This window comes from Osmia lignaria, chromosome 10 (genome assembly GCF_051020975.1).
Source record: "Osmia lignaria lignaria isolate PbOS001 chromosome 10, iyOsmLign1, whole genome shotgun sequence".
Classification (NCBI taxonomy): Eukaryota; Metazoa; Arthropoda; class Insecta; order Hymenoptera; family Megachilidae; genus Osmia; species Osmia lignaria.
This window is the reverse complement of record NC_135041.1, coordinates 5,486,630-5,509,670: the sequence shown is the minus strand read 5'-3', so window position 1 is coordinate 5,509,670 and position 23,041 is coordinate 5,486,630. Positions and strand designations below refer to the sequence as shown.

Below are 23,041 nucleotides of genomic sequence, written 5' to 3'. Positions count from 1 at the left end.
ACCTCTTCAACGAAAGATCTCTGGTGCATAATAGTGCAGCACATTTTGCACTGGCACACGTCCTTCTCTTTGAAATTCTCACCCCTTTCTCTGTCCCGGGTGGTGACCTGCGGTGGCGGAGGCGGCACTGGCGGCGGAAGAGGACTGGTCGCTACTTCGAGGCTATCCGAGCTCGAGTTATGACGTCGAGGCGGTGTTATGTTAGTGACGTTCCCCTGCGAGATCTGTTTCACTTCCGTTGATCTTCCATGATCGTTGTTATTGCCAGACTTCGAGTGAGACGGTGACAAGTATACGTTGAGCATACATTTATTCGGCTGCGGTTGCGGTCGCAGGAAATCATCCAAAAGATAAAAGCTTTGAGCTCTGCTTGATCTCGTTGAAGTGGCTCGCGTCTCGTTGCCCGTCTGTTCAGTTTTGCATATGCTTTCTCGATTCGTTCTACCACGACACTCGTCGTCGAACTGGTGTCTATTCGGATGTCTATCGTCGATGTCCCTTTCGATTGACTCAGCGTTGTTGTTGTCTTGGTACAACCTACGGCTGACCTTCGATCTTCCAGAAGTCTGACCGAATTCCCCATTTTCTCTATATATGTCCCGGCTGACTCGGGACACACGGGCGGAATAGGAGGTGGGCTGCTGGTACCGGGTCGACTTGCAACTCGAGCCACGAGGATCATCCCGGAAATGCTCGCCCTCGATCATGGACACGCTCATGTTATGGGACAGCGAGTGTTGAACAGCGTGCGAACCGTTGCCCGTGGGAGCCCTTAGCAGGGCACCGAGTGATCGCCACTTCCTGTCTTGCTGTCCCGTAGAGTTCGAACAGACGGACGATCTGGTCCACTTCCTTTCGTTGCCCGGCGACGTCAGAGCCCCGTTGCCCACGGACCACTTCCGGTCGTTCGTGGGCGACGTCACCGACGGCCACTTTCTTTCGTTCGAAGGAGATGCCATGGAAGTGCTCGACCACTTTCGCTCCGAAGAGGAGCCAACGCCAGAAGTGGTAGAGCCTAGTGTACGATCACCGGTGGAACCGTTCAATTGATCCTCCCGTTGCCTGGCTTTCCACCATGAAGACGTCGAGGTGAATAATATCAAAGCGCCTCTCAAAGGATTCTGATTCTTCGAAGAGCCAACTTTTGGCGAATGATCACGGTCCTTCATTTTCAACGAACATTCTCTGTAATTGGTGTCGCACTCGCGATCGCTGAACGCTGACGCATCCCGGTCCCACAAAGCGTTCTTCTGAGCAGCGACTTCTTCTTCGTAGTATAATGTGGCGTTCGTGCTGCGCAGACGGGGTCTGATCTTGACGAAACCATAATCGTTGCTGTCTTGAATCGACTCCAACGCCTCGATGCGATGCTGAACGGTGCCGGTCGAATGTTGCAGCAAAGATGTCTGACCGGACGAGTATTGATGATGACTTCCGCTCAACTGCAGGCTCGGCTGCTGCAACAGGGTCGAAGTCCTCGCTCTGTGCCCCTCGCTGGCTGTGCCACGCTGCAGACAAGAGAAACTCGCCGAGTGTCGCAAGCTCGAGGGTGGATTTCCCGGCTGACTCACTCCCAACATCTTTCCTCTCTTTGATATATTCAGTCTTTGATCTCGAAAAGCAGACAAAGAGTATTTTTCTTTTTCTTCTTCCTTTTTTTTTTTTTCGATCGGTGTGAAACGACTATCGAAGGACGGCTCACGGACGGAATAATTTTGTTCACTATCTCGTCATTACTCTGGCAGTGATCTTAATCGATGATCCGTTCGATAACAGACTCGCTTCGAGGCGTGAACTTCTTTGTCAGCGTCGATCGTGCTCTCGTGCACATCCTCTCGATACGATTCTCGTGACAGGCTGTCCCTGCTCGCTACATCCTCGCTCTCGATGCCTTTCGTACCGTACGTCGACGGTTCGTACGAAATCTGGAACAGAAAGTAGGAACAGGATAGGGGCTAGCAACTTAAAAGAAAAAAAACAACACAACGGCTACAACAAATCGAAGCGTCGAAGCACGGTCGTGAAATAATGAAATGATTAGCGATGCCGGTGAACGAAGGATGATGAAGAAACGACTGTTCGTGGTTCGTGGTTCATGGTACGTGGCGGTGAATTATGAATGTATGACCGGTGTGACTTGTAAAGATTCATCCGAATGAAAGGGGAAAGAAAAAAGAGCGAACAGAGGGAGTCGAGGTGATTTGCCGGTGATCGGTGAAGGATGAAGGTCGTTCTGCGGCCGATGCCTAAGGCCAGGCACCGGGACGTCTACTGAAATACTCTTCAAAAATTCGATTTCCCTTTACCTTCAAAGGAATACTCTCTGAGAGATTCCATTTTATATCTTCACATTCAATAACGCCGTCAGTTTTGAAAAATTTTATCTTCCCTTTGTGTACAAGCCTGCAAACACACCCCAGGCTTATAACAATTTTTTAATTTTTAATTCCTTTTTACCTATCTTCTTAAACATCAACAAAATTTTACAAATAAAACTATGCAGCCAGAGCTTTTTCTTTATATTTTATCTTGAAAATGCATGGGGTGTGACATATTTGTACAAAGAGAGAAGATTAAATAATTTTACCCTTATTAAGTTTATATGAATTTTCGAAGAGTATTTGAAAATGAAAATGAAACTTAATGAATCATGTACGAATACGACTATGTTTGTATGAAAATATATGTACGTTCACAGCGACATGCTTTTTAACAAAAGACAGATACAGCTGCGTTAAAAAAGAAGCACGGGATATACAAGAACGTAAAATGAATGATTCATAAAATAATCATAAGGAGTTACAGGGAACGAGTGAAAATAATTCAAGGGACGTCTACGATGCTACTGGTTTCAAATATTAATCTGTACACATAATTATTTCCTAATTAGCCAAGTCTGGACCGCAATTAACGCGAGGATCTGGTGGAACGCTCGAAGGTCCGGTCTCGTTTTAAATGGCGCAACTTGAAGCGCTCGTTTAAATTAAAAGAACAAAAAAAGAAATGAACGAAGCATTCTTGAAACTTTTTCCATCAAACTTGACGTGCGAGCTTTTTTATCTGGTTTTAAATTGTTCGGGAAGGAGAAACGTTGCACGGTAGTCGAGTTTCTCGTCCAGCATTGAATCAGTAGCGCGGCACTCGATCGCATCTCGAGCGCTAATTAAAATTCTACATGGATCATGTGTTAGTCTACATTCACGGTCTAGGGACAAGTATGCGGTTGTTTAGTGTCGTTTGGATGTCTCACTGGAAACAGGACGCATACGACAAACGAACAACGACTGTACCTGTTTCTCGTTCGGATGAACACGAAACGAGCCGATGATTTACATCATCCGTAGTAGCTTTCCCTTCGACGACACGATTTCCTATCGCTCGTTAAAACTGAAACAGTTGATCGTCGTTACGCGTGCAATCAGCTATTCGAAATTCTTTCATTTGCACTGCATTCGTCGCCCATATAACACGTATTGTCACGGTAGAGGTCCGTGTAACTAAATTTTATTAACTCTACCTATACTTCGCTAAACACCTAGTTCTCTATTTTGTTTATAGCATATATAATTAAATTTGCAACTTCTTGCAAATTGAGTTAGTAATAATTTGAATGATGAGCTTTGGGGATGGTTTCACCCCGTAACCCCACCAAAGATTCGATTTTATCCATTTATTTAATTTTTACTTTAGAATTGATCGCGCTCTATTTATTTCAAGGAAATAGAATTAGAAATGGGATTGGCTAGATGGAACGAGTTACACGGTTCCCAAGATTTCTCTGACTTTATGGCAACGGCACGCGGCTGTCTACCGCTCGTCTATGTAGGTGCAAAACAGTGAAAGGTTTTTCAAGGCACGAAAGTAAGTGACACCCACACATCGACGGCAATGCTAATGTAAAAAGGCAAGGCCGTTCGTGCGTATAAAAGTTCACTGGATTATTGCGAAACCGATCGTTGTCTGTTGCAACGGCACAATAACGCCTATTGGGATCGAACAACCAATCAATCGGGAATTTATTTTAATTCCCGTGTACATCTCGTAAGAAAGATGAATACATTTCTGGTGTAGGCTTATCATTCAAGTATGTATACTCAGGTGAAATATGAGCTTTTTCTGATTAAGGGTGAGTGCAAGGGGAGGGTAGCCACCCCATCATTTGGCTTTGATTTTGGAAAATTCTAGGGAGAACTAGAGACAGTCTAATCTAGAACTTCCTATTTTTGCATAAATAAGGTGAGTGATGGAGCACTTCTTCCTCTACACTTCCTGTTAATCAACCCTTAATTGGTAAGCTGATTTTTGAGAAATAACGAAATTTTTACAGAAACGTTTGTTTAATTTTCTTTCATAGCGTATTTTTAATTTATAAATTTCTTATTTAATAATTGGTTAAGATTTTTCAACAGTTAAGGGTTTAAAGAAATCTAATTCGCACCCAATCGTACAAGCATCGGTGCAAATTGCACTTGAATGATGTATTGCATATGATTCAGTTTCAGCTGCAGTGAAATTTCGATCAATCGTTTCCTCGAATAATCGTGTTCCCGCATGATTTCCAAAATACATACGTATTATAATTCAGTCTCGGGTTGTATGTTCTCGCGTCTATGATTTACTTCAATAAATCCTTCGAAAAGCGATAGCCATGTAAATTTTACAGTCTGATAAATTTCAACCTTTCTCGAAGTTTCTACTTCAAACTCTACCATAAATGTCTGAAACAAAGAAACTCGGCACGAAGTATGTACTTTCATATCCAACCACTTTGCACGGTGGTACACGTAGTGGCAAAAGAAACGTTGAAGGAAAGGGTTAAAAGCGCGAGGAAAGTGCACGTCGATGGTAAGAAATCTAGGAAGAAACAGAAATTTTTCTTTCCGTTGCATCGTGCCACGAACGAAAAGGCACGACTTTACGCGGCTTAATTTCGACTTCCGCCACGCTCGAGACCGCTTGCAATTCTAATGCAGTCATTAACCAGCATCGTTTAAATGGAAAAGACATCCGTCTCGCTCGCGCGTCCAACCGCGCTCCCTCTTCCTCCTTCGTCCTCCTCGAAAATCCGCGCTCTCTTACCGAGACTTGTTGTACCTGGGGAAACGCAAAGCGGCGTTTAATTAATCCGACGACTTGACCGAATTTTTTCCACGGCGCGATGCGGATCATCCTGGAAACCGCAGAACCGTATACCATTCAGTGCATGAAAGCGCGAAAAGCCAGAGGTAGCCGGCCTATAACGCGTCGAACGTTCCGCGTCCCGTGAAACAAATACCGTTTTAAAGGCAATGAAAAGAAATGAAAAAAAAAAAAAAGAAATAGAGTTGAAGAAGAAGGAACGAGCGGTTTTTTCGAGAAACGGATGCATGAGTTATGCATACGAGCATCGAACGATCGCCTTATATGAGAACCGAGAAACTCTCACTCGGTATTGTTCGTTTCTTTCACGGATGTCGAGCGACCATCGCAATGCGATGACGCGCAAACGTAATCGTGTAACATCCTTTGGACAATCCCTATTTTCGATCTAATCATTCCACGAGAAATCTAGATCTTAGAATGGTGATTCCAAAAATTGAAGTACACTAAACTCTCGCTATATTGTCGGTTAGGGGGGCAGTAGAAGTAGAAAATTTTTGGAATTAATAATACAATAGACTCTCGTTATATTGGGAGCAATTTGTCTTTCATACAAATTTTTATTCTACCATCATAGCCTAAGAAAACGACACATTTTTATCTTCCTTTTCCCCTCCACCTGAAAATTTGGAAACTTGAAAAATTTTCCACCGCTAAAATCGACTACAGCCTTATAATCTACCTTATAGAAAGAGTTGCTATGCAACGCTTCACTGTCGAAGCTCGCACTATGCACACGGATATGATTTGCGGTTGCATTTATCTCTTAACCCTTTCTAGGGTTAACACATCGACCATCGCAGTGGAAATAAATATTTCTAATAAGACACCTTGCCATTCTAATCCTTTCATTATTTCATACAAAAATTTCTATTGCCCTCTTGCTATTTTCAAACGCAAACACTTTGCAATAGACCACAGGCACCCATAGCGAGGAAAGGGTTAAACAGGAACACCGTGTTCACACGTAAATTTATATAGACTTGCAAAGTCAGGTGTCGAGTATAATTTCAGGATTAAAAGTTTTCACCGTGCCTGGTCGTTCCAGTGTATGTAATTAGCTGTTTGCCGTGCTGTACTACCCACGTTGCGCGGATGAAACGTGTTCGACGACTCATCATCAGTGTGTCCCAGCTTTGCCAGGACCTTTCCCACACTGTTATTACACCATTGTTCTTTCACCGCTGATCGGCACGTTTTTCAGATGGACGAATTAATGAGAACTAGGATAATAACGTTCGACGCCTCTTTGGATTCGCAGTCGAACACTGCTTAGACGATACAGTAGACAATGAACACAATGGTAAATTCCGTGAACCATTATCTCTCCTTCGTCGATAGAATCGTGTATCTTTCATCTTCCATCGTTCCGAGGGACGTGGATAGCTGGAGATTCTTTGTTAACACGCATGTTCTCTGACTATTTTTGCATTTTATTGAACACGCGTTGATCAATCATCCTTGATGTTTCTACATAAAGATTACTATGTTAGAGAGATTCTAGGAAATAGAACGATTAATTGTCCTGTGCATTTAATAGAGGAAAGCGTTGGATTACATAATATTATGAATTTTGTTCCAGAAGCCTAATCATTATAGTATATTCTACAGCTTCACACTTGAAAACACGAGTAGGGTGTCATGTAAAATTTTTTTTAAATTGATTTTTCGGTGTAATGATATTCATAAAGTAGTACTATATCTTTCTAGTACATACCTTGATTTTCCGCAATCCTTATAAATTAAAATTTTTGGAATTTTTGGAAAATTCAAAGAATATTTTTATTTTTCTTTCGAAAGAGAATAAATACCAATCTTATCATCACTACTATTCGTTAATTGCAGAAATAAAATGCATATTAGAATTCCAGTTAAAAATCTTTAAATCAACTTTGCTTTAATTAATTTGTGACCTAATACCAAAATGCAAAAAGAAATTTTTTATCGAAGAAAAATAAAAATAAATACCCAAACATATAGCATTTTTTGAGGTGATTAAAATGAAGTACCTTCTTAACAAGTATAGAAAGCACTGCACTATCAAACCATTTTTTAGTTTCTAAACCTACCCGACATTACCCTCGTTACTCGACAGGATTATCGATTGGAGTTGCTCGAGTTGGCCAGGTATCACACGTTCACGAAAGCTCTACGAGATATTACGTCCTCGAAACCTACGACGTAATGGTACGTTCACCCCATAATTAACCAACTTTCATAGGGTTCGAATCGCGTGACCTCCACAAATGTTTGTTCCAACGAGAGACATCTCTGCCTATAGATTTCCCTTAAACGACAATCTTCTATATCGTTCTGTTACCATTTTCGTGTTTCAATGCTGCTCTACGATCGTTCGTTACCGCTTACCGCGCTACTTATCTTTATTGTTGCTAATTACCTCAGGATACCAGCGACTAATTATCGTTTGCTTGAAAGTTGTGTACCTTCCGAACGCTTAATACACGAATGATCCTTACGCAGTACGACCGGTCTGTTTGTATAATGTTGCAGCTTTTAACTGGTCGACGAGGATATTTAAATTAAGAATATAATTTACATTGCTGTTAGACGTGGAATTGCCTCGTTTTTGTATGCTCTCAGTGAAAAAATTTGTAACGATAATGGCTAGTTGCCAGTCGAGGATGAAATGTTCGAAAGCGCAAGATGTCTGATCCTTTCCCCTATTCTACTGCATGGCGCACTAAATGAATTACTTTAGTTGTTAATAGAGTAAGATTTTTCAAACTTTATCGCCGAAGTACTTAATTAGTGCTTCTGCTTTTTATTAGGTAGAGTTAATCAATTTGGCAAGTGGGCGATTTCTAAATTTTAGAAATTAAATACCAGGAATATGCAAAAGTTTCTATTATCCGTGAATGAGAGTTGCAATATTTTTTAACATTGAACGTGTGATATTTTGTAATTTAAAATTGACAATGTTATTGACGAATTTACCTTGGCAATATAAGTACGCCTCAATTAATATCATTAATTTTAGGAAAATTATGAATTTTTTTAATTTAGATGAGAGATATCGATCAGAAGACGTTCAATTCGCGCTCTGGATACATCCCTGGTCAACCCGGTTAACGTAATTGGTCTGAATCCCAAACCGTAACTAATTACACACGGCGATACGCGCACGCTTCGGCGCCTCCGTTTGTCCGCTTCTCGTTTGCTTGCTCAAGACTCGTTGCGAAAGAAATTTGAAAGCTCTTCCTTCGCATTCGAGGGACTGATTAATTTTGAAAGGCGACCAAGTTACGTGAACGCGGTTGAAGAAAATGCACGAAGGTAGTTCTCGCGCGTAACAACATTACACCACCCAATTTATTTCCTCTTACTTTCACGGATAAATCCGACTGCGTTCGTAGCAGTATTTGCCAAGAAATAATTTCTTATCAAATTAAAAATAATTCTAAATATTTTTCTAAACGCCTTTTCCCTTAGCCTTTTGATCTTCCAGACAAAATAAACTGTACTCGAATAATTATCCCAAATCGTTATAACTTCCCTTTATAATTTCTTTTTATTTACACTATTGACTCGTCGCGATAAAAAATGAGAAAAAAAAAAATCTTGATCGACTAATTTTCGAGTGTACGGCAATCGGAAAGATTAACGCAATTACACGCCGGTGTCTGACGTTGAACCGAAAGCGTATACTTACACCGTCCAATTTGTCGTACATTCTTAATTAATGAATACCTATCCCCGTAGCCGATCTGTATTTTACACGTTGTAATTACACATTGGCCGTGTTCGTAATTTACTCGTCGTCGCCGGTTTTCTCTGTATCGATCGGGACCGGTCGTCAGTGAGTGTCGCGTTTAAGGTTCGACACCCTCGAGGACACACGCGCGGTGCAATAACATAATTACGCTATAATTACGCGAATCGACTGCGAATGTTTTTTCATTTCGCGTATTACTCGGCACACGCTCTCCCTAATGGATTCTCGCCGCGAAAGGTGCTTTGACCTCGGCCCACCGCCACCCTTTTTTCATCCCTTTCGCGCCACCCACAGCCGCAACTAGCTGATAAGGTGGGGTAAACGTCCCCGACAAAAGAAGAAAATAATTGCTGCCAGCGAAATCGATACTGGACTATGCACGTGTACGTCACGTGCTACGGATTCGTTGGCCGGATTCGAAGGAAGGTATAGTACAACCATCAAGGTACAGACTGATCGAAGATAAAACTGGACTTTTGTAGACGAGCCGCGGACGAGAATGGTCGTTTCGAATATTGGATCGGGGATGGAAGAATCCCTTTGGTGGATTGAGATGGCTCGATTGATCGGAGCAATCGTACTAGATCGAGTTTCCAGAGCTAGCAATCTTTCGGATGTTGTTCTTCCACGTGTAGTAAAGTTGGATAGTTTTATCTTGAGATTTATCAAAAAATAACTTCCCGGATTTTTTCAAAAATAGAGTAACTTGTATACGATAAATTGACAATCAGGACCGGATTAAGATTTCTAGGACCTGGGGCTATCGAATATTTGAGTTGGATGATAAATTTGGTTCAAAAATTGAAAAATTGAACAGTAAGAAAAGCTTAATTCGATACTTTTTGATATAATTAAATAGAAGGCTTAGAAGGGGGCTTCCTGAAAAATGGAGACTAGGACTGTAGCTCCCCTTAAACATCTTATGCACTTCATACTTTTTCTTTATAGTATTATTTATGAAAATTTGCCATACTTGTAATCAATTTTTTTTTTATTTTTTTTTAATTTTTGTATCATCTAGTAATCATTCAAATATGGTTAAGCAACAGTGTATGTAGATACACGATTGAAACAGTGAGTGGAATTATCTGTTTCAAAGGGATGAAGAAGGTTGCTCGTCTTTTAAAATCCCGCCATAAACGGTCCATAATATTACGCTTCGTGATCGGTAACCATGTGGAGCATGGCGCATGAAACCGATCGTTAACCGAAAATTCGCGGTTATAACCTACTCTAATTTTCAGGCTCGTTTTACGCGCTCGCTCGAGCCGACGTTATCACGTACGATCAAACGAGCAACAATTATTATGCGGGATCACATCACGAGTAATCTTCGCCGATACATCCATCTGCTAATCAATAACCTACAACGAGATTCGCTCTCTCTTTTACCGCCTGTAATCGAATTTCACCGATCGTTGCTTGAAAACTGGTCTCAAACTATGATTCTAGACGTTTGAACATCTTATAGACCGGAAGTAGTCTATTAATCTGTTCGTTATTACCATACTGCGTAGCCGAAAACCAATTCACAGGGCAAAGTGATTAATGACACTTTTGACTTTTTTTAAACTGTACTGCCAAACCACTTGATTGATTAACTTTTTATATTTTATCAATTTTGTTATTTTTTATTATGTAGAATTAAGCAATTTGGCAAATGAGCAAGTGAATTAATAATTATGCTTAAATAACCCTAGATCACTAATCTCTTGTAAAATAGAAATATAATTTATTAATAAAAGTGAAATTTAAAGAATTAATTCCTGTCTCATTTAATTATAAATTCTCAAAATTATTTTAGTTCTAATGATAATTAACCCAAGATCACCAAGGCATTCCCTATCACCTATGTATAGTAGAGTGATCTATGATTAAAACGAAAATTATCGCCAATATGTGTGTTGAATGACACATCGTCCGTTGGATAGAAGGTAAGGTAAGAAGGCCAGCGAAGTGACTTGCGAAACGAGGTTCACGAAGCTTCAGGATCCGCGTTACACCTTCTTCGACGCCGGCTACGTGCGTGTACACGTCCACCCACGTGATACGCGTAGAATTACGCGGGACAAGCGAAAAAGGTCCAATGTTTCCTTCTTATTTTATCGACCACTCCAGCTGGTAAGTCGAACGACGCAAATGAGGAGGATAGATCTTGATCGTAAACGAGGAAGAAGCTTCAGTCAGCAGCTAGGCCTGGCTATCTTTCCTATAACGAGGCAAAATCCGTCGGCTATGTCTCCGATTACAGTGTGCTTTTCTACCCGCGCTTGTTTACATCCCCGTTGACGCCAGGAACATTGTATTGATTTTATTGCACACTGCTTGGTAGTCGCGTCGCTGCTCGACAGCCTTGTTTTAACTCTTCCCGACCGATCCACCTGTTTAGCTAACTCTTCTTCAACCGTTAATGCTGTTTGCTTATCCGCGGAGATATGAAATGGGATAAGTGTACGAATAATTAGCAGTGTCAGCGGTATCGCGTTTCTGATCCCTGCGATGTATGTACGATGACAGGCAAGAAACGCTTACACGGATATTTTTTCATCTCCGGCTAGCGAGAGTGAAATGCACACTTTCGAATCTGAATCCGAGATCTTTGATTTGGAAAAAATTTTCTATGCCTGCTTGACGATGCTGATATGACTTATATCCTGTATTTGAATTTTTCAAATAGCGATGTTCGAAGGTGTGAATAAAAAGGGTTGAATTTGTGGAAGTAATAAGCATCGGTGTTTGAAAATTGGAAGCTTCGATTTGATAATAAAAAGAAAGAAATGTATTTGAATATATATTAATTAAAAATCTTCGATTCTATAGCAAAGCGTCAGGTACCGATATTCGAAGGTGTGAATAAAAAGGGTTGAATTTGTGGAGGTAATAAGCATCGATATTTAAGAATTGGAAGTTTTGATTTGATAATGAAAAGGGAGACATTTATTTGAAAATACATTAATCTAAAATCATCGATTTTATAGCAAAGCGTCAGGTACCGATATTCGTAGGTGTGCATAAAAAGGGTTGAATTTGTGAAGGTAATAAGCATCGGTGTTTGAAAATTGGAAGCTTCGATTTGATAATAAAAAGAAAGAAATTTATTTGAAAATATATTAATCTAAAATCTTCGATTTTATAGCAAAGCGTCAGGTATCGATATTCGGAAATGGAAATCTTTGATTCCATAATAGCAAACTCTGAAACGTGGCGCTATCAAAAGAAGTAATCCCTCGGTACAATTTCCACATCCACGCGACATTTCATTGAAAGCTCTCTCGCGTCTGAGCACGGATTCCTCGTGTCAGTAACAAATCAATCCGTACTCTGAAAAGCATCCGACACGATTCCCACCCTTCCCTATGCGTTTCATTCAAACTTCTATTTCCCTGGCGAAGATCATCGATAAATCGTTATAAGAAACTGTTCCCGAGCCAGGGTATCGAATGCACGCAGGTTGATTCGCGATCTGGCGCGATACGTTCAAAAGGAGTCCCGGTATCGCGGACGCAGCATCTACCTTTCGCTCGATAATGATGCATCGCCGCGATATACCACGGAATACTTTTAAAACCGATGCACGTGAACACGCAAACCGAGTCCAAATATGCCGGTCGGTAAACGCAAGAAGCCAATTATACGATTCTCGGGGCAAGTTGAAAAAGAAAGCATACCGAATGGAACGAAGGGACGAGCAAAGTCAGGAAAATTGAGCTTATTAAGGGGAAAAAGGTGAGAAAGGAAGGAGTGTACGAAGGAGAGAGTGTGTTGCATACGTACACCGAAGGGGAAGAAGAAAAGAGAGCGACGCGTGCCACGGGTAAAGAAAGCGTGAACTTTTATATAATTAAGGACTTTATAAATTACGATCATTAATTGCTGGCACATTGTTGGTACCGCATCGACGATCATTAGCCAAGAGTGCATGCGCGACGATCCTTTGTTACTGATTCGCGTGTTAATTATATTGCTGCCGATTTCAACGCGCGCATACGTGGGTTTGGATAGAACGAACGTGAGAGTCGTGACTGCAGACTTCGTCACGTCGCGTTGGTGAAAACTGTCCGTCGGTTCGCGAGGGAATTAAGATAAGAAATGATGAAACAATTTGTCAAAACTTGTAACAAATTCTCGACTGCATTTACAGATAAATGGCTTAGACCTAAAAAAAAAATAAGACTGAATATTACAAAGAGATAAATATTAAGGTGATCTGGCTTCGTGAAAGTTTTGAAAATTTTGTAAGATGTAATAACAGCGAATGCAGGAGAGAAACATGTAATATTGTATCAGGAGAAACCGCATCACAAGTGTCTACGGATCAGAGAGGCGTGGGCCAAGCAGATGCATGCAAGAATTCGTGCCGTTTCTGCAGCTTTCTTGCAATGAAAAAAATTCGCGAAACGCATACGAATTGTACCAGTCACGTTCTTTACCGTGATATTTCGTCGCGAATACGATTTCTTTCAAGCGAATTTTGTATTTTGCTGCGCGACACCTAGCTTTTAAAATGATACGTGCCTGGCTTGTAAACATACGTTTTCAGCTCGATGGAATGAATAATTCGGAAATAACAATCAATGAAATTCAATGATGAATATTTCTCCAATAAAACCAATTAAATTATACATCTCTCCCTATAATTCTACTATTTTTAAATACCATGTATCAAAATTGCACGTTTACTTCTGAAATATTTTGGAATGCTTTGGAATAAATTATTTCAACATTTGAAGAAGTGTAACATAAAATTTGAGGTGTTACAAGGAAGGTGAGAAGAACAGCAGGGTTAATCAGCTTCAAATCGTTGCTACATTGTATCCTGGTCCCCCAAAATAGACATGACGTCGCCTGGTAATTCGATGGAAAGGAGCAAGTTACAAAACTGACGATCCTTAGCAACCTCGTGTCCGCGAGAGAGCGAAACAAGAATGGATTAGCTATTGTCTGCCTAAGCCAGTCGTCCTACGCTCGTCGAGTAACAGCTCGAGCGACACCAGCAACGCCGGTAGCTTCCATTCAATGGCCGAGAAACGTTTAACCGGGGTCGAAGGTTTCATCGACCTCGGCAGCGCAAATTACTCGGGTAAATCGTCCCAGCTTGTTCACTCTCCGCATGGATTTTCATCGATCAATTTTAATCTATGTACATTCAAAAGATCAGAATGCCTTTGCATCATTGCTTGCCTGTTTCAAGCTGTTACCTTAAAAAAAAAAATAAGGGCAACTCCAAAAATTATTATTATTAAAGACAATATTCTATTTGGCTTTTTAAAATCTTTTCATTATTCTTTTTTCATTGTTTTACATTTCTTCCCAATATCAATCCCAACTCCAACTACCACTTTGGAGACTCGATCGTTGTTCCACGCATAATTACTATGGTTCCTTTTTTTTCCCCGGAGAAGTGGCACGAGGACAACGATGAATGAAAGCGAAACCGTGTAGGCAGGAGAAGGACCACTTGGTAGCCGAGATGTAGGCCGAAATAAAGCTCTCTATTAATGTTCCGAATCTTTTCGACCAACCGTCGAAGCAACGTATTCAGATTGCGCACAAAACACTTCTATTGCCTCGCTGTATACCGTTTCTAATGGGCTTTTACGATTTGCTGAAACACTTTTGTCCGTTGATTTCCCTTGAACCGCCGCCGGACAATTAAGCATTGTGCAACAATACGTACGAGTGTTTAGGAATGTGATCGTGAAACGAAATATAGTTTCTTGGACAGATGGATTGCGGTGCTTGAAACAAAGCTTTGATCGAATTTGTAAGTATGTAAAGTGAAAACTGCTTTTGATGAAGAGATCCATGGATGATGGGGAGGAGAATCAAAAACCTATGGAACTAGTGCATTCTAAATTTTTGTAATATTACAAATTTACATATATCAGCTAATTTCCTGTCATATAATTCTATATTAGAAACACCTGTAATGGCTTTTGTCAATGGTCTCATAGTTCATTTATCAAAATGCTTGAAACAAAGCATTGGTCTAGTTTGTAAGTAACTTGAAGACTGCTTTTGATGGAGGGATTCATGGAAGATGGAGAGAATAGAATATCTATGGGATGGGTGTACTCTAAATTTTTGTAATATTATAAATTGCACATATCAACTAATTCCCTGCCATGTAAATCCCTGTTAGGAACGCCTGTAATTGCCTTTGCCAATGGTCCCATGGTCCATTTATCAAAAGTATTCAGCACCGAAAGGGTTAGTCACCTGTACCAAATGCAGGTACCCATATCACAAGTGATCTTATTCTATGATTTGTCGCAACGATTCATTATGCTATTCATGAATCGCGATCGGTATCTGTGCTTGACCCGACGACCTCGAGGTAGCGGTTCGTTTAGTCGAACCTTTAAAAGGTAATAGCTGTTGGCCATCCATTAAATCGTAATTCATAACGCGACGAAACAAGAAAACGACAACTCAGCCTCTTTCTTCCACCGTTTGCGATTATATCTTTTATGATGTCATAACACGAACACTAGAGCCCGACTATCAGAAGTTACGTTCACCGTTAAACCAACCGGCTAAGAGTTTCTTGTCAATGGCTATACCGAGAGGAAAGCATTTGGTTTCTTGTTCGATCACCGACATTAACCTGCAGCGGATACAATCACCAATCAGATTGCTGTCTACCCTAGGAACCTCCTTGCGTCATTGGTAGCAATAATTCAGAGGTCATTCGAATTTATGGGTTACTAAGTGATACTTGAACTGATCGCCGTAAAAAATTAAACAATAGGGACCATTGTATACTATCTGGACATTGAATTAGGAACGTAAGAAAACGTTTCATTTTTCTAAGCACAACGCTATCTTATAAATGGCAAATTTATAATGAAGAACCAAATTATTACTAACAATTAATAGATTGCTACCTACTTTTGCACAATTTTAACTTTACTGGTTATAAATAATTCTTAAATAAATTAATGTGAAAATACAGCAAGTTACACAGAATTTAATTAAAGTAAATTCTTTTTCTAATCGTAATTTCTAATAGTAAAAAGGCTTAATTAACCATAAATTAATATAGAGAAAGAACAAGACATTTTAAATGAAAACAGACTTTTTTAATTTGGCTATAAAGATAAAAGTTCCTAATTCAATGACTAGGGGTTGTAACTCCCAAAATTAAACAAAAATTAACCTCTAATATATTTAACAATTCACATTATCATGTTCTCAATTCTATATCAAATTTCTAATATCATTTGTATAAAAATAATGACTTGTATATTAAACAATGAGATTGTGATTTTATATCGATTGCGAAACAATATTTATAGATGATGCGGTACGTAAGGATAGAGAGAGATTCTAAGTGTAGTGATCGCAGCTACTCGCAGCCGGTCAGTATACGAGCAGAGCACGGACATAGGCCGCATGTGAGGACGAAGCTCACATGACGGCAATGACCCAGGACTGGCCTTGCGTTTCTTTCATCTTTCCGCCTTCTCCGAATTACATTCGATTAAACCGTCACGTTACTACCAGTTCCGCTATAAAACGACTATATTTCAGAGCTGCTAATCTTCTCTAACCCACATCATCCCTCTCGTAAAATATCTTTTAAGTATTTCAAGAAAATGTACATTATCCCTAAGGACTCAAGCTATTCCTACTTTTAATGTCTCTTAATGAGTCTTAAAGAACAAATTAATATAAACAAGTATCATTACAATAAGAATTCAGAGAAAAGGACATAGATGTATCAATTTTATACTTTCACCTTCATCTGTGTTTTTTAATAACTTTCCCTTCTACGACCTCTCGAGTCAGAAGCCCCATAAATTTAACCATTTTTTACCCTGCTCCATCCGCGTGTGGTAAACGAAAATAGAATAAAGAAGTCTCCCCAGGGTCCCGCATCGCACAGTCTAGTCGTCTTTGCCCTAAAGCTTCGTGCACTATATTATTTCGTTCCCTCCGAGGGATAGAGAAAGAGTACGGTCAGGATTTAAAACGGTGACCCGAACATGGCCAGATGCTATCGATTTAGAGAATTAAAATATCATTGTCTTATAAACGGGCCGGTAATACATGGAATTCGAATTTCCATGGGGTAGATAGGGAATCTCTTAAAGTGTACCATACCGTACTACCTCTGCCGCGATACTCCGCAGAGTCGAAGGATAACGTTACTGCATATGGCTCGGTGAGTGAACCAAAGGCGTGGGTGTTAGGCGGTGTTCGTAGCCCGTACCTGTACCACACTAAGTGCACCATGGGTATTTGTATGTGAAATAGCGCCTTATGCGCTATCTCGTTGGAAGGTGCGATATATTGTGAGACCCGGTCTTGTCCACATTGTCGCGTAGGAGTCTTTACCAGTTCCCGCCATGGTATATACTAAAAGACCAATTTCATTTCTCTCGCTCTTCCAGATCTCCCGTTGTTTTCCCTTCGTCTTCCATTCTTCCCGTTTCTCTTCTTTCTCCCTTTATCCCTTTTCCTTGTTCCTCGTGCTTACCGAGATACAATCCCTCCCCCTCGGTACACTTGCCAACAACCAGCCTTTTCTCATTCCGGATCCACATTACACCATGGATTTATACCGTAACTCCTAGTATCTTTGTCTACGGTCTATCCCGTAATAAAATAAATATGAAATGAAATTTTTCCAAGGAAAATTGTATAGGTAGCCGTGCTTCTTAAAGAAGTCTACCGTGATATCTATCATCTCCTTTAAATTTCTTCAGGGTGTTAATTGAAGAAAAATTGATTCGATACATCTGTTGAAAACTGATTTCATCGAAGTACCATGGTAATTTAATCGCGTTCTGATCGTGGACGAGACAAAAGTCCCTTTAGAGATAATCCCTTGATGATAAGTTCTCGGGGGGCAACACCTGCTCGTGATACGCCACTTGGGGCTGAGGCTCGTACCTGCTGGCTCGTCTATGTATTATATAATACGAAAGCAACTCCCCATACCAGTCTTCGACTAGGCACTATGGTCATGGTGGTTATGCTGGTTACAGAGGTTATGAAGTCTTGTCTGGGATGGAAGAGCGTCGAGTATTATTCCCGGTACAGTCTGCCTGGATATCCAATGCGAAACTGGTCAAGCGTGACCCGAGTGGCCGGTAAAATTACTATCCCTTGCAATTCGAGGAAAAAGCGATGGAAAAAGGATATTAAGCGCGAACGAGTAAAAATTATGCAGCCCGTTTATCGACTAAAAACGCCATTACTGTTAAGCTCGAAGAGATGCACACGTTACCCTAGGTATTCCTGCAATTTCAAGTATTAATCTATCGATTTCTGTACTGTCCATTCTTTGTACTTGAAATGTACGATATAATTAGGATCGTTTTCGATCCCACGCGATGCGTGCTATTCAATTTACTTCCGATTTTATGCCTCGTCTTATTCAATTGCCCGTATTACTATAATGGTTCGTTCGAAAGATAACGTTAACCTTACACGCGTCTGCTATCTCCGATAAAACTATTAGGCAACGAGAGAAGAAAAAAAAAAATCTGTTTTCCATTATTGCTTAAACGTTTTCGCCAGGGAAATCTTCGAGGAGGATACCAGATGCGTGCATGACCGTGACACGTGGGTTACGAAGGAAGAGAGGGACTTAAGTACTTACACCGTGTACCCCCATAACAGGATACCCGCGATGTTAAGCACTTCCGTAATGCATTGCGTGTCTATCTTTCTTTGTTTTCCAGCTACTCGATTCTGGCTTTTTTTCTTTTTTTTTTATTCAACCAGCGCAGCGTTTCGAACGAATTCATTTTCTAGATTTATATGGAAATAGTAATTACTGGCGAGGAACGAAGGAAGCCGTAACCAGGTAGCATAGCACAGACAGATATTTATTAGCTCGTTGAGTAATATACAAAGAATTTTGATACGAAAGATAAAAAATGAATGGATATTTTTTTAATTTTAATGTATTACTTCTTTTTTTCTTCCCGTACCATGACATCATATTTCGTCACCGAAACTATCAAATAATTATCCGGGTTTCAACTAACGATGAATACGAGAACGTCCTTCTCTTCTCACGATACACTGAAAGCTGTTAGAAAATGGCTTCTCTTGGCACACATTGTGTGAAACGTCTAAATTACCTCGCTGAAACCAGTCCGAATGTAATGATTCATATTTCCCTCGCAATATACGATCTCTCGTAGACTCTAAACCATCTTCTACGGTACAAGGACGATCTTTTTGTCCGACCACACGCTAACTCGTTCGATTTTAACCTTCATTGGACAATTAAAATGATCACGAAATATATAAAATATCCGTTTCTAGAAGACTGAAGAAAAGAAAGTAGTTAAAGAATGATACGAGGTCGTGTCGCGTAATTTGAAAATGCGAAATAAAAGTGTCCGACGTGTATCAATTTGAAGAAGCGTGCTCGATGGAAGGTTAACCTGAACTTTTAGCTGACTAAAGCCGTGGAAGTCGTTAGCAAAGAAGAGGGCAAGCGAGCGCCGAGGCGGAATCCAAAGAGGAGACACGCAGCGTGCTTATGCCGTATCTAACGAGCACGCTGAAACGCAAATCTAATATCAAATCTTTCCCTTCGAACCTTGTTTTCGGCCTCTGTTCCTGCTATTTCCCGAGTTTTCCAGCCCGAGAACTCGTTAAGGGATCACGCTGATCCGTAACGAGTTCGGGAATATCGCTTGCACTCTTGTTTACGTATTTCACCGTCGACGACTTGTGAAATCATGTAAAAAATGTTGTACGGCTGGTCTGGCTGATTTTTCTTTCACGCTTTGGAAAACACGCGAAGAAAAAAACCAACTGTAGGGAGAAACGTTAAGAGACTTATTAATGGATTTTCATGCTGCTTGAACATACGGTTCCATCTGTATTCGAACGAATTTCTTTAATGGTTTTAACGAGAATCATTAAAAATTGTATGTGAAAGAATTTTGAAGAGAAATTTCTTGTTTTTGACGAAGTTCAGGTATGTATTTATTTTTCATATTTCTCAGTTATATATTAAATAATTATCTAGAAATTTATATTTATAATATTCTATATCACTTGGAATATTAATATCGTCAAAATTAAGATTTTGAGAATTCCTGCTTCTACTATCTCGCTATTTTCCATAGAGAAGCCTGATTTCATCGCGGGCTTACGATTCTTTTGAACATGTAGAAATCCAACATACCACGTTGTATCTGGAGCATCGACATATAATTGGTACGATAAAAATGCAATTTCAAAGTTTCTATAGCGACTCGCTTGGGAAAGAACGTACGAGTCCATTACCGATGATAATTGCACTCTGCAACTTTTATACTTTCAAATGTATAACTGGTATGATAATTAAAACTGACTTAGAACGTGTCAAATTTTGATGTTTCAATTTCCCTTTGACATCGAAATAGTGGATAGTGAATAGAAAAGAAGATCGTAACATCGGTTAATTTTGAGATACATACTTGGCCCATTTCGAGTCTCAGAACATTCTATGTAAGAATATGAAATTTTTAAAAAATTATTATACTTATTTTTTCAGTTAAGAAACAAAATGGTTATTCCATAGTACCACTACATCTTTTACTAGTTCACTGTACGTTGTGTGTTGACTGGGCATCAGAGAACACTGTAGCCACTCAGTAACCCGCAGTTTCAGAAATCGCTGTTGAAGATGTAAACGGCGGGTTCTGCACTGCGGGCTAAGTAAAACGCGAGAACTGTTGCGTGCAGAACGGATGCAGCGCTCAGCATGCATTTTAGCAAAGATCGTTTGTTATAATTGGGTCTAACCATACGGTGGATTCGAACTCGGAAGTAGCTACTGGTTCCAGATAAGAAACTTACTAGGATGTTCTTGAAATTATATCATACGTACGTGTGAAAGGAAACCGGAGAACAGAAAGAAGATTACTTTTTCAAACACTGATTGCTTTCTATAAGAGTAAATAAGTTTCAAATATTATGCAATATTCATCTATGTTGAATATCCTTTTGCGTCTACGTTACACATAGAGGCAATTTTATAAATGATATTTATAATGAACTATGTATTATAAAATTTGCAGTATAATTGCCAGCAATTATAAAATTTTCACAATTTTAAAAAAATGGCCACTTGTAGGACATATTGAAGTTCTAATTATTAAGAATAGAAATAGCTAATTTTCAAATTTCAAACATTCGATTTGCAACACTATTCAAAATAATATTTTTCTATTATTTTCTATTAATTATTGAAGCATATCTAATTTGCAATGCCGATCACCAGTGATCCCCCACAGGGGATGAATTAAAATATTTTTCAACGTAGAATATAAAATACTTTTTCTATGGAGAATAAAATAATAAATATTTAATTTAAAAAATTAAGCAACTGACTTTAAAGAAAATAAAAGGAAATTGATCTTGTTAAAGGAGAACACGTCGCGCCTGGCGAAGATGCAGCATGCACGCGGTTTTATGTGAACTTCCTGCTATCGCGTAAAACGCAAGTTAAACTCGAAGGAGCTCACGCCCACCAGGTATTCAGATTCGTGACTAGGAACTAAGATTCACTGACCCATGACTGGCCAGCGAGTGGATACGAGGGTAGCCTGTGTGCAAGAGGACGACGCCCGTTCCTCGGCTAACTCCCACGTCCCGTGGCATCGGGGAGGAATTACTATATTAAACGGCAGCGTGAGAGAAGGAAAGCTGGTCGACGTTAATGAAACAACGTTAGTCACGTCTGCACGTTTCATACTCCGTATCATTCGGAACGTTGTTGCGAAACGCTGTTACGATAGCCTGAATAGCTCGGTTTTAGAAGTCACTTCAACGTTGCGCCAATCAAAATGCGCTTTCGAACGAGAAATTATGATTATTATTATTGTGAAACGTGGAAACGCGATAGTAACATTGATATTGAAATTATCATGATTTATTTTCCTACTCGTGCACTGAAATGGTTAGATATACAATACTTAACAAAATTATATGTCAATTAGAAATTTTTATATTTCTGACTGGCATTCAAGTTTCCCAAGCATTTCCACGTTTCAACTTGAACTACATTATCGTACAATCTCTCCAAGTTTCAACTCGTACACGTCACTCAATCAGCCTCGGTCATTCTACTGCAAGCAGATGCATTGTAAGCGTCGAAACGGAGTTGGCTATAAATAACGAAATTTCGTAAAAGAGCATCTGCATTCCAGTTGGTAGAGAAGACGAACGGAACGCATCTAAAACGAGCTTAAACTGTGCCGCTTCACGGTGCGCTTCTTTTAATTTTCCGGCCTGTACATCACTGTCGCGTTTCGTTAGACAACGGGGGGGGGGGCTTTTCCATTTGCTCGTATCGCGTTGGACCCCTGATTAGTCAGATGCGTTCGGCTATGTCCTTCTACCTTTTCTCCTCGTTCGATTTCTTTTTCTCTTTATCCGAGCATACATTTCTCATGTTACCCCCCACCATCGGATACTTATTTTTCAACAACATTTTGTTCTTCTCGTCTCTCAACTCGGTTCACTCTATTTTTCACCCCTTCTCTCTCTCACCCTTCCTTTTATCCGTCGTTTCTTTCGCTTTGTCTCTTGCCACGTTTCCTTGCCCTCGTGGATCCATGTCGTCGGGCTGAAAATACGAGCTCAGACCTGCTAGTCATTGTGTAGAAGACACTGTTTCCTCTCTGTCTACGAGAACACGCGCCATGAATTCTTAAACGACCTCGAAGAAGGAAAGACCAAAAGAAGGCTGAAATAGATTAAGGGAGCTCTCACCCTTGATGTTGTATGCAAGAGATTTGGAACAAGGAATAATCCAATATTTAATATACCACGTACCTATTTGTCTATTCTAACTATTAGCAATTCAAAAGACTATTTCTTAACACTTTTACATTTTTAAATCTAAGTTTGATAATTTTCTTTATAATCCTCTTTTTGAGGAAGTTAAAAATGAAAACCGTAACGCAGGGAATAAATGAGAGATAAAAAAAGGAGCGTATAACTGGCCATTGCCAGAGATCGCTTATCAAGGAAAAAGCTTAAGGTCTCTTTGGGCTTAATCGTTACGTGATAAGATCGTGATATTTATCTCGATCGCACAATTAACCCCGTAGCTAACCGGCTGTGTATCCCAGCCAAGTAATTGCGGACTTTCTTGAACATCGAGGCTACAAATTTGAACATCGAGATATCCGTCGATGCTTGATAAAT

General features: G+C 40.0%; 1 protein-coding gene across 2 annotated transcripts in view; it reads right to left on the bottom strand.

Moving 5' to 3' along the window:
- The window catches only part of LOC117611661 (uncharacterized), a 171,074-nt gene that overhangs the window by 116,258 nt on the left and 31,775 nt on the right, over positions 1-23,041 (bottom strand). For both annotated transcript variants that reach the window (XM_034339698.2, XM_034339700.2), the window contains exon 2: positions 3-1,925. In XM_034339698.2, the coding sequence (XP_034195589.2) occupies positions 3-1,580 (1,578 nt within the window). In that variant the 5' untranslated portion in view covers positions 1,581-1,925. The remainder of the gene's footprint in view (positions 1-2; positions 1,926-23,041) is intronic.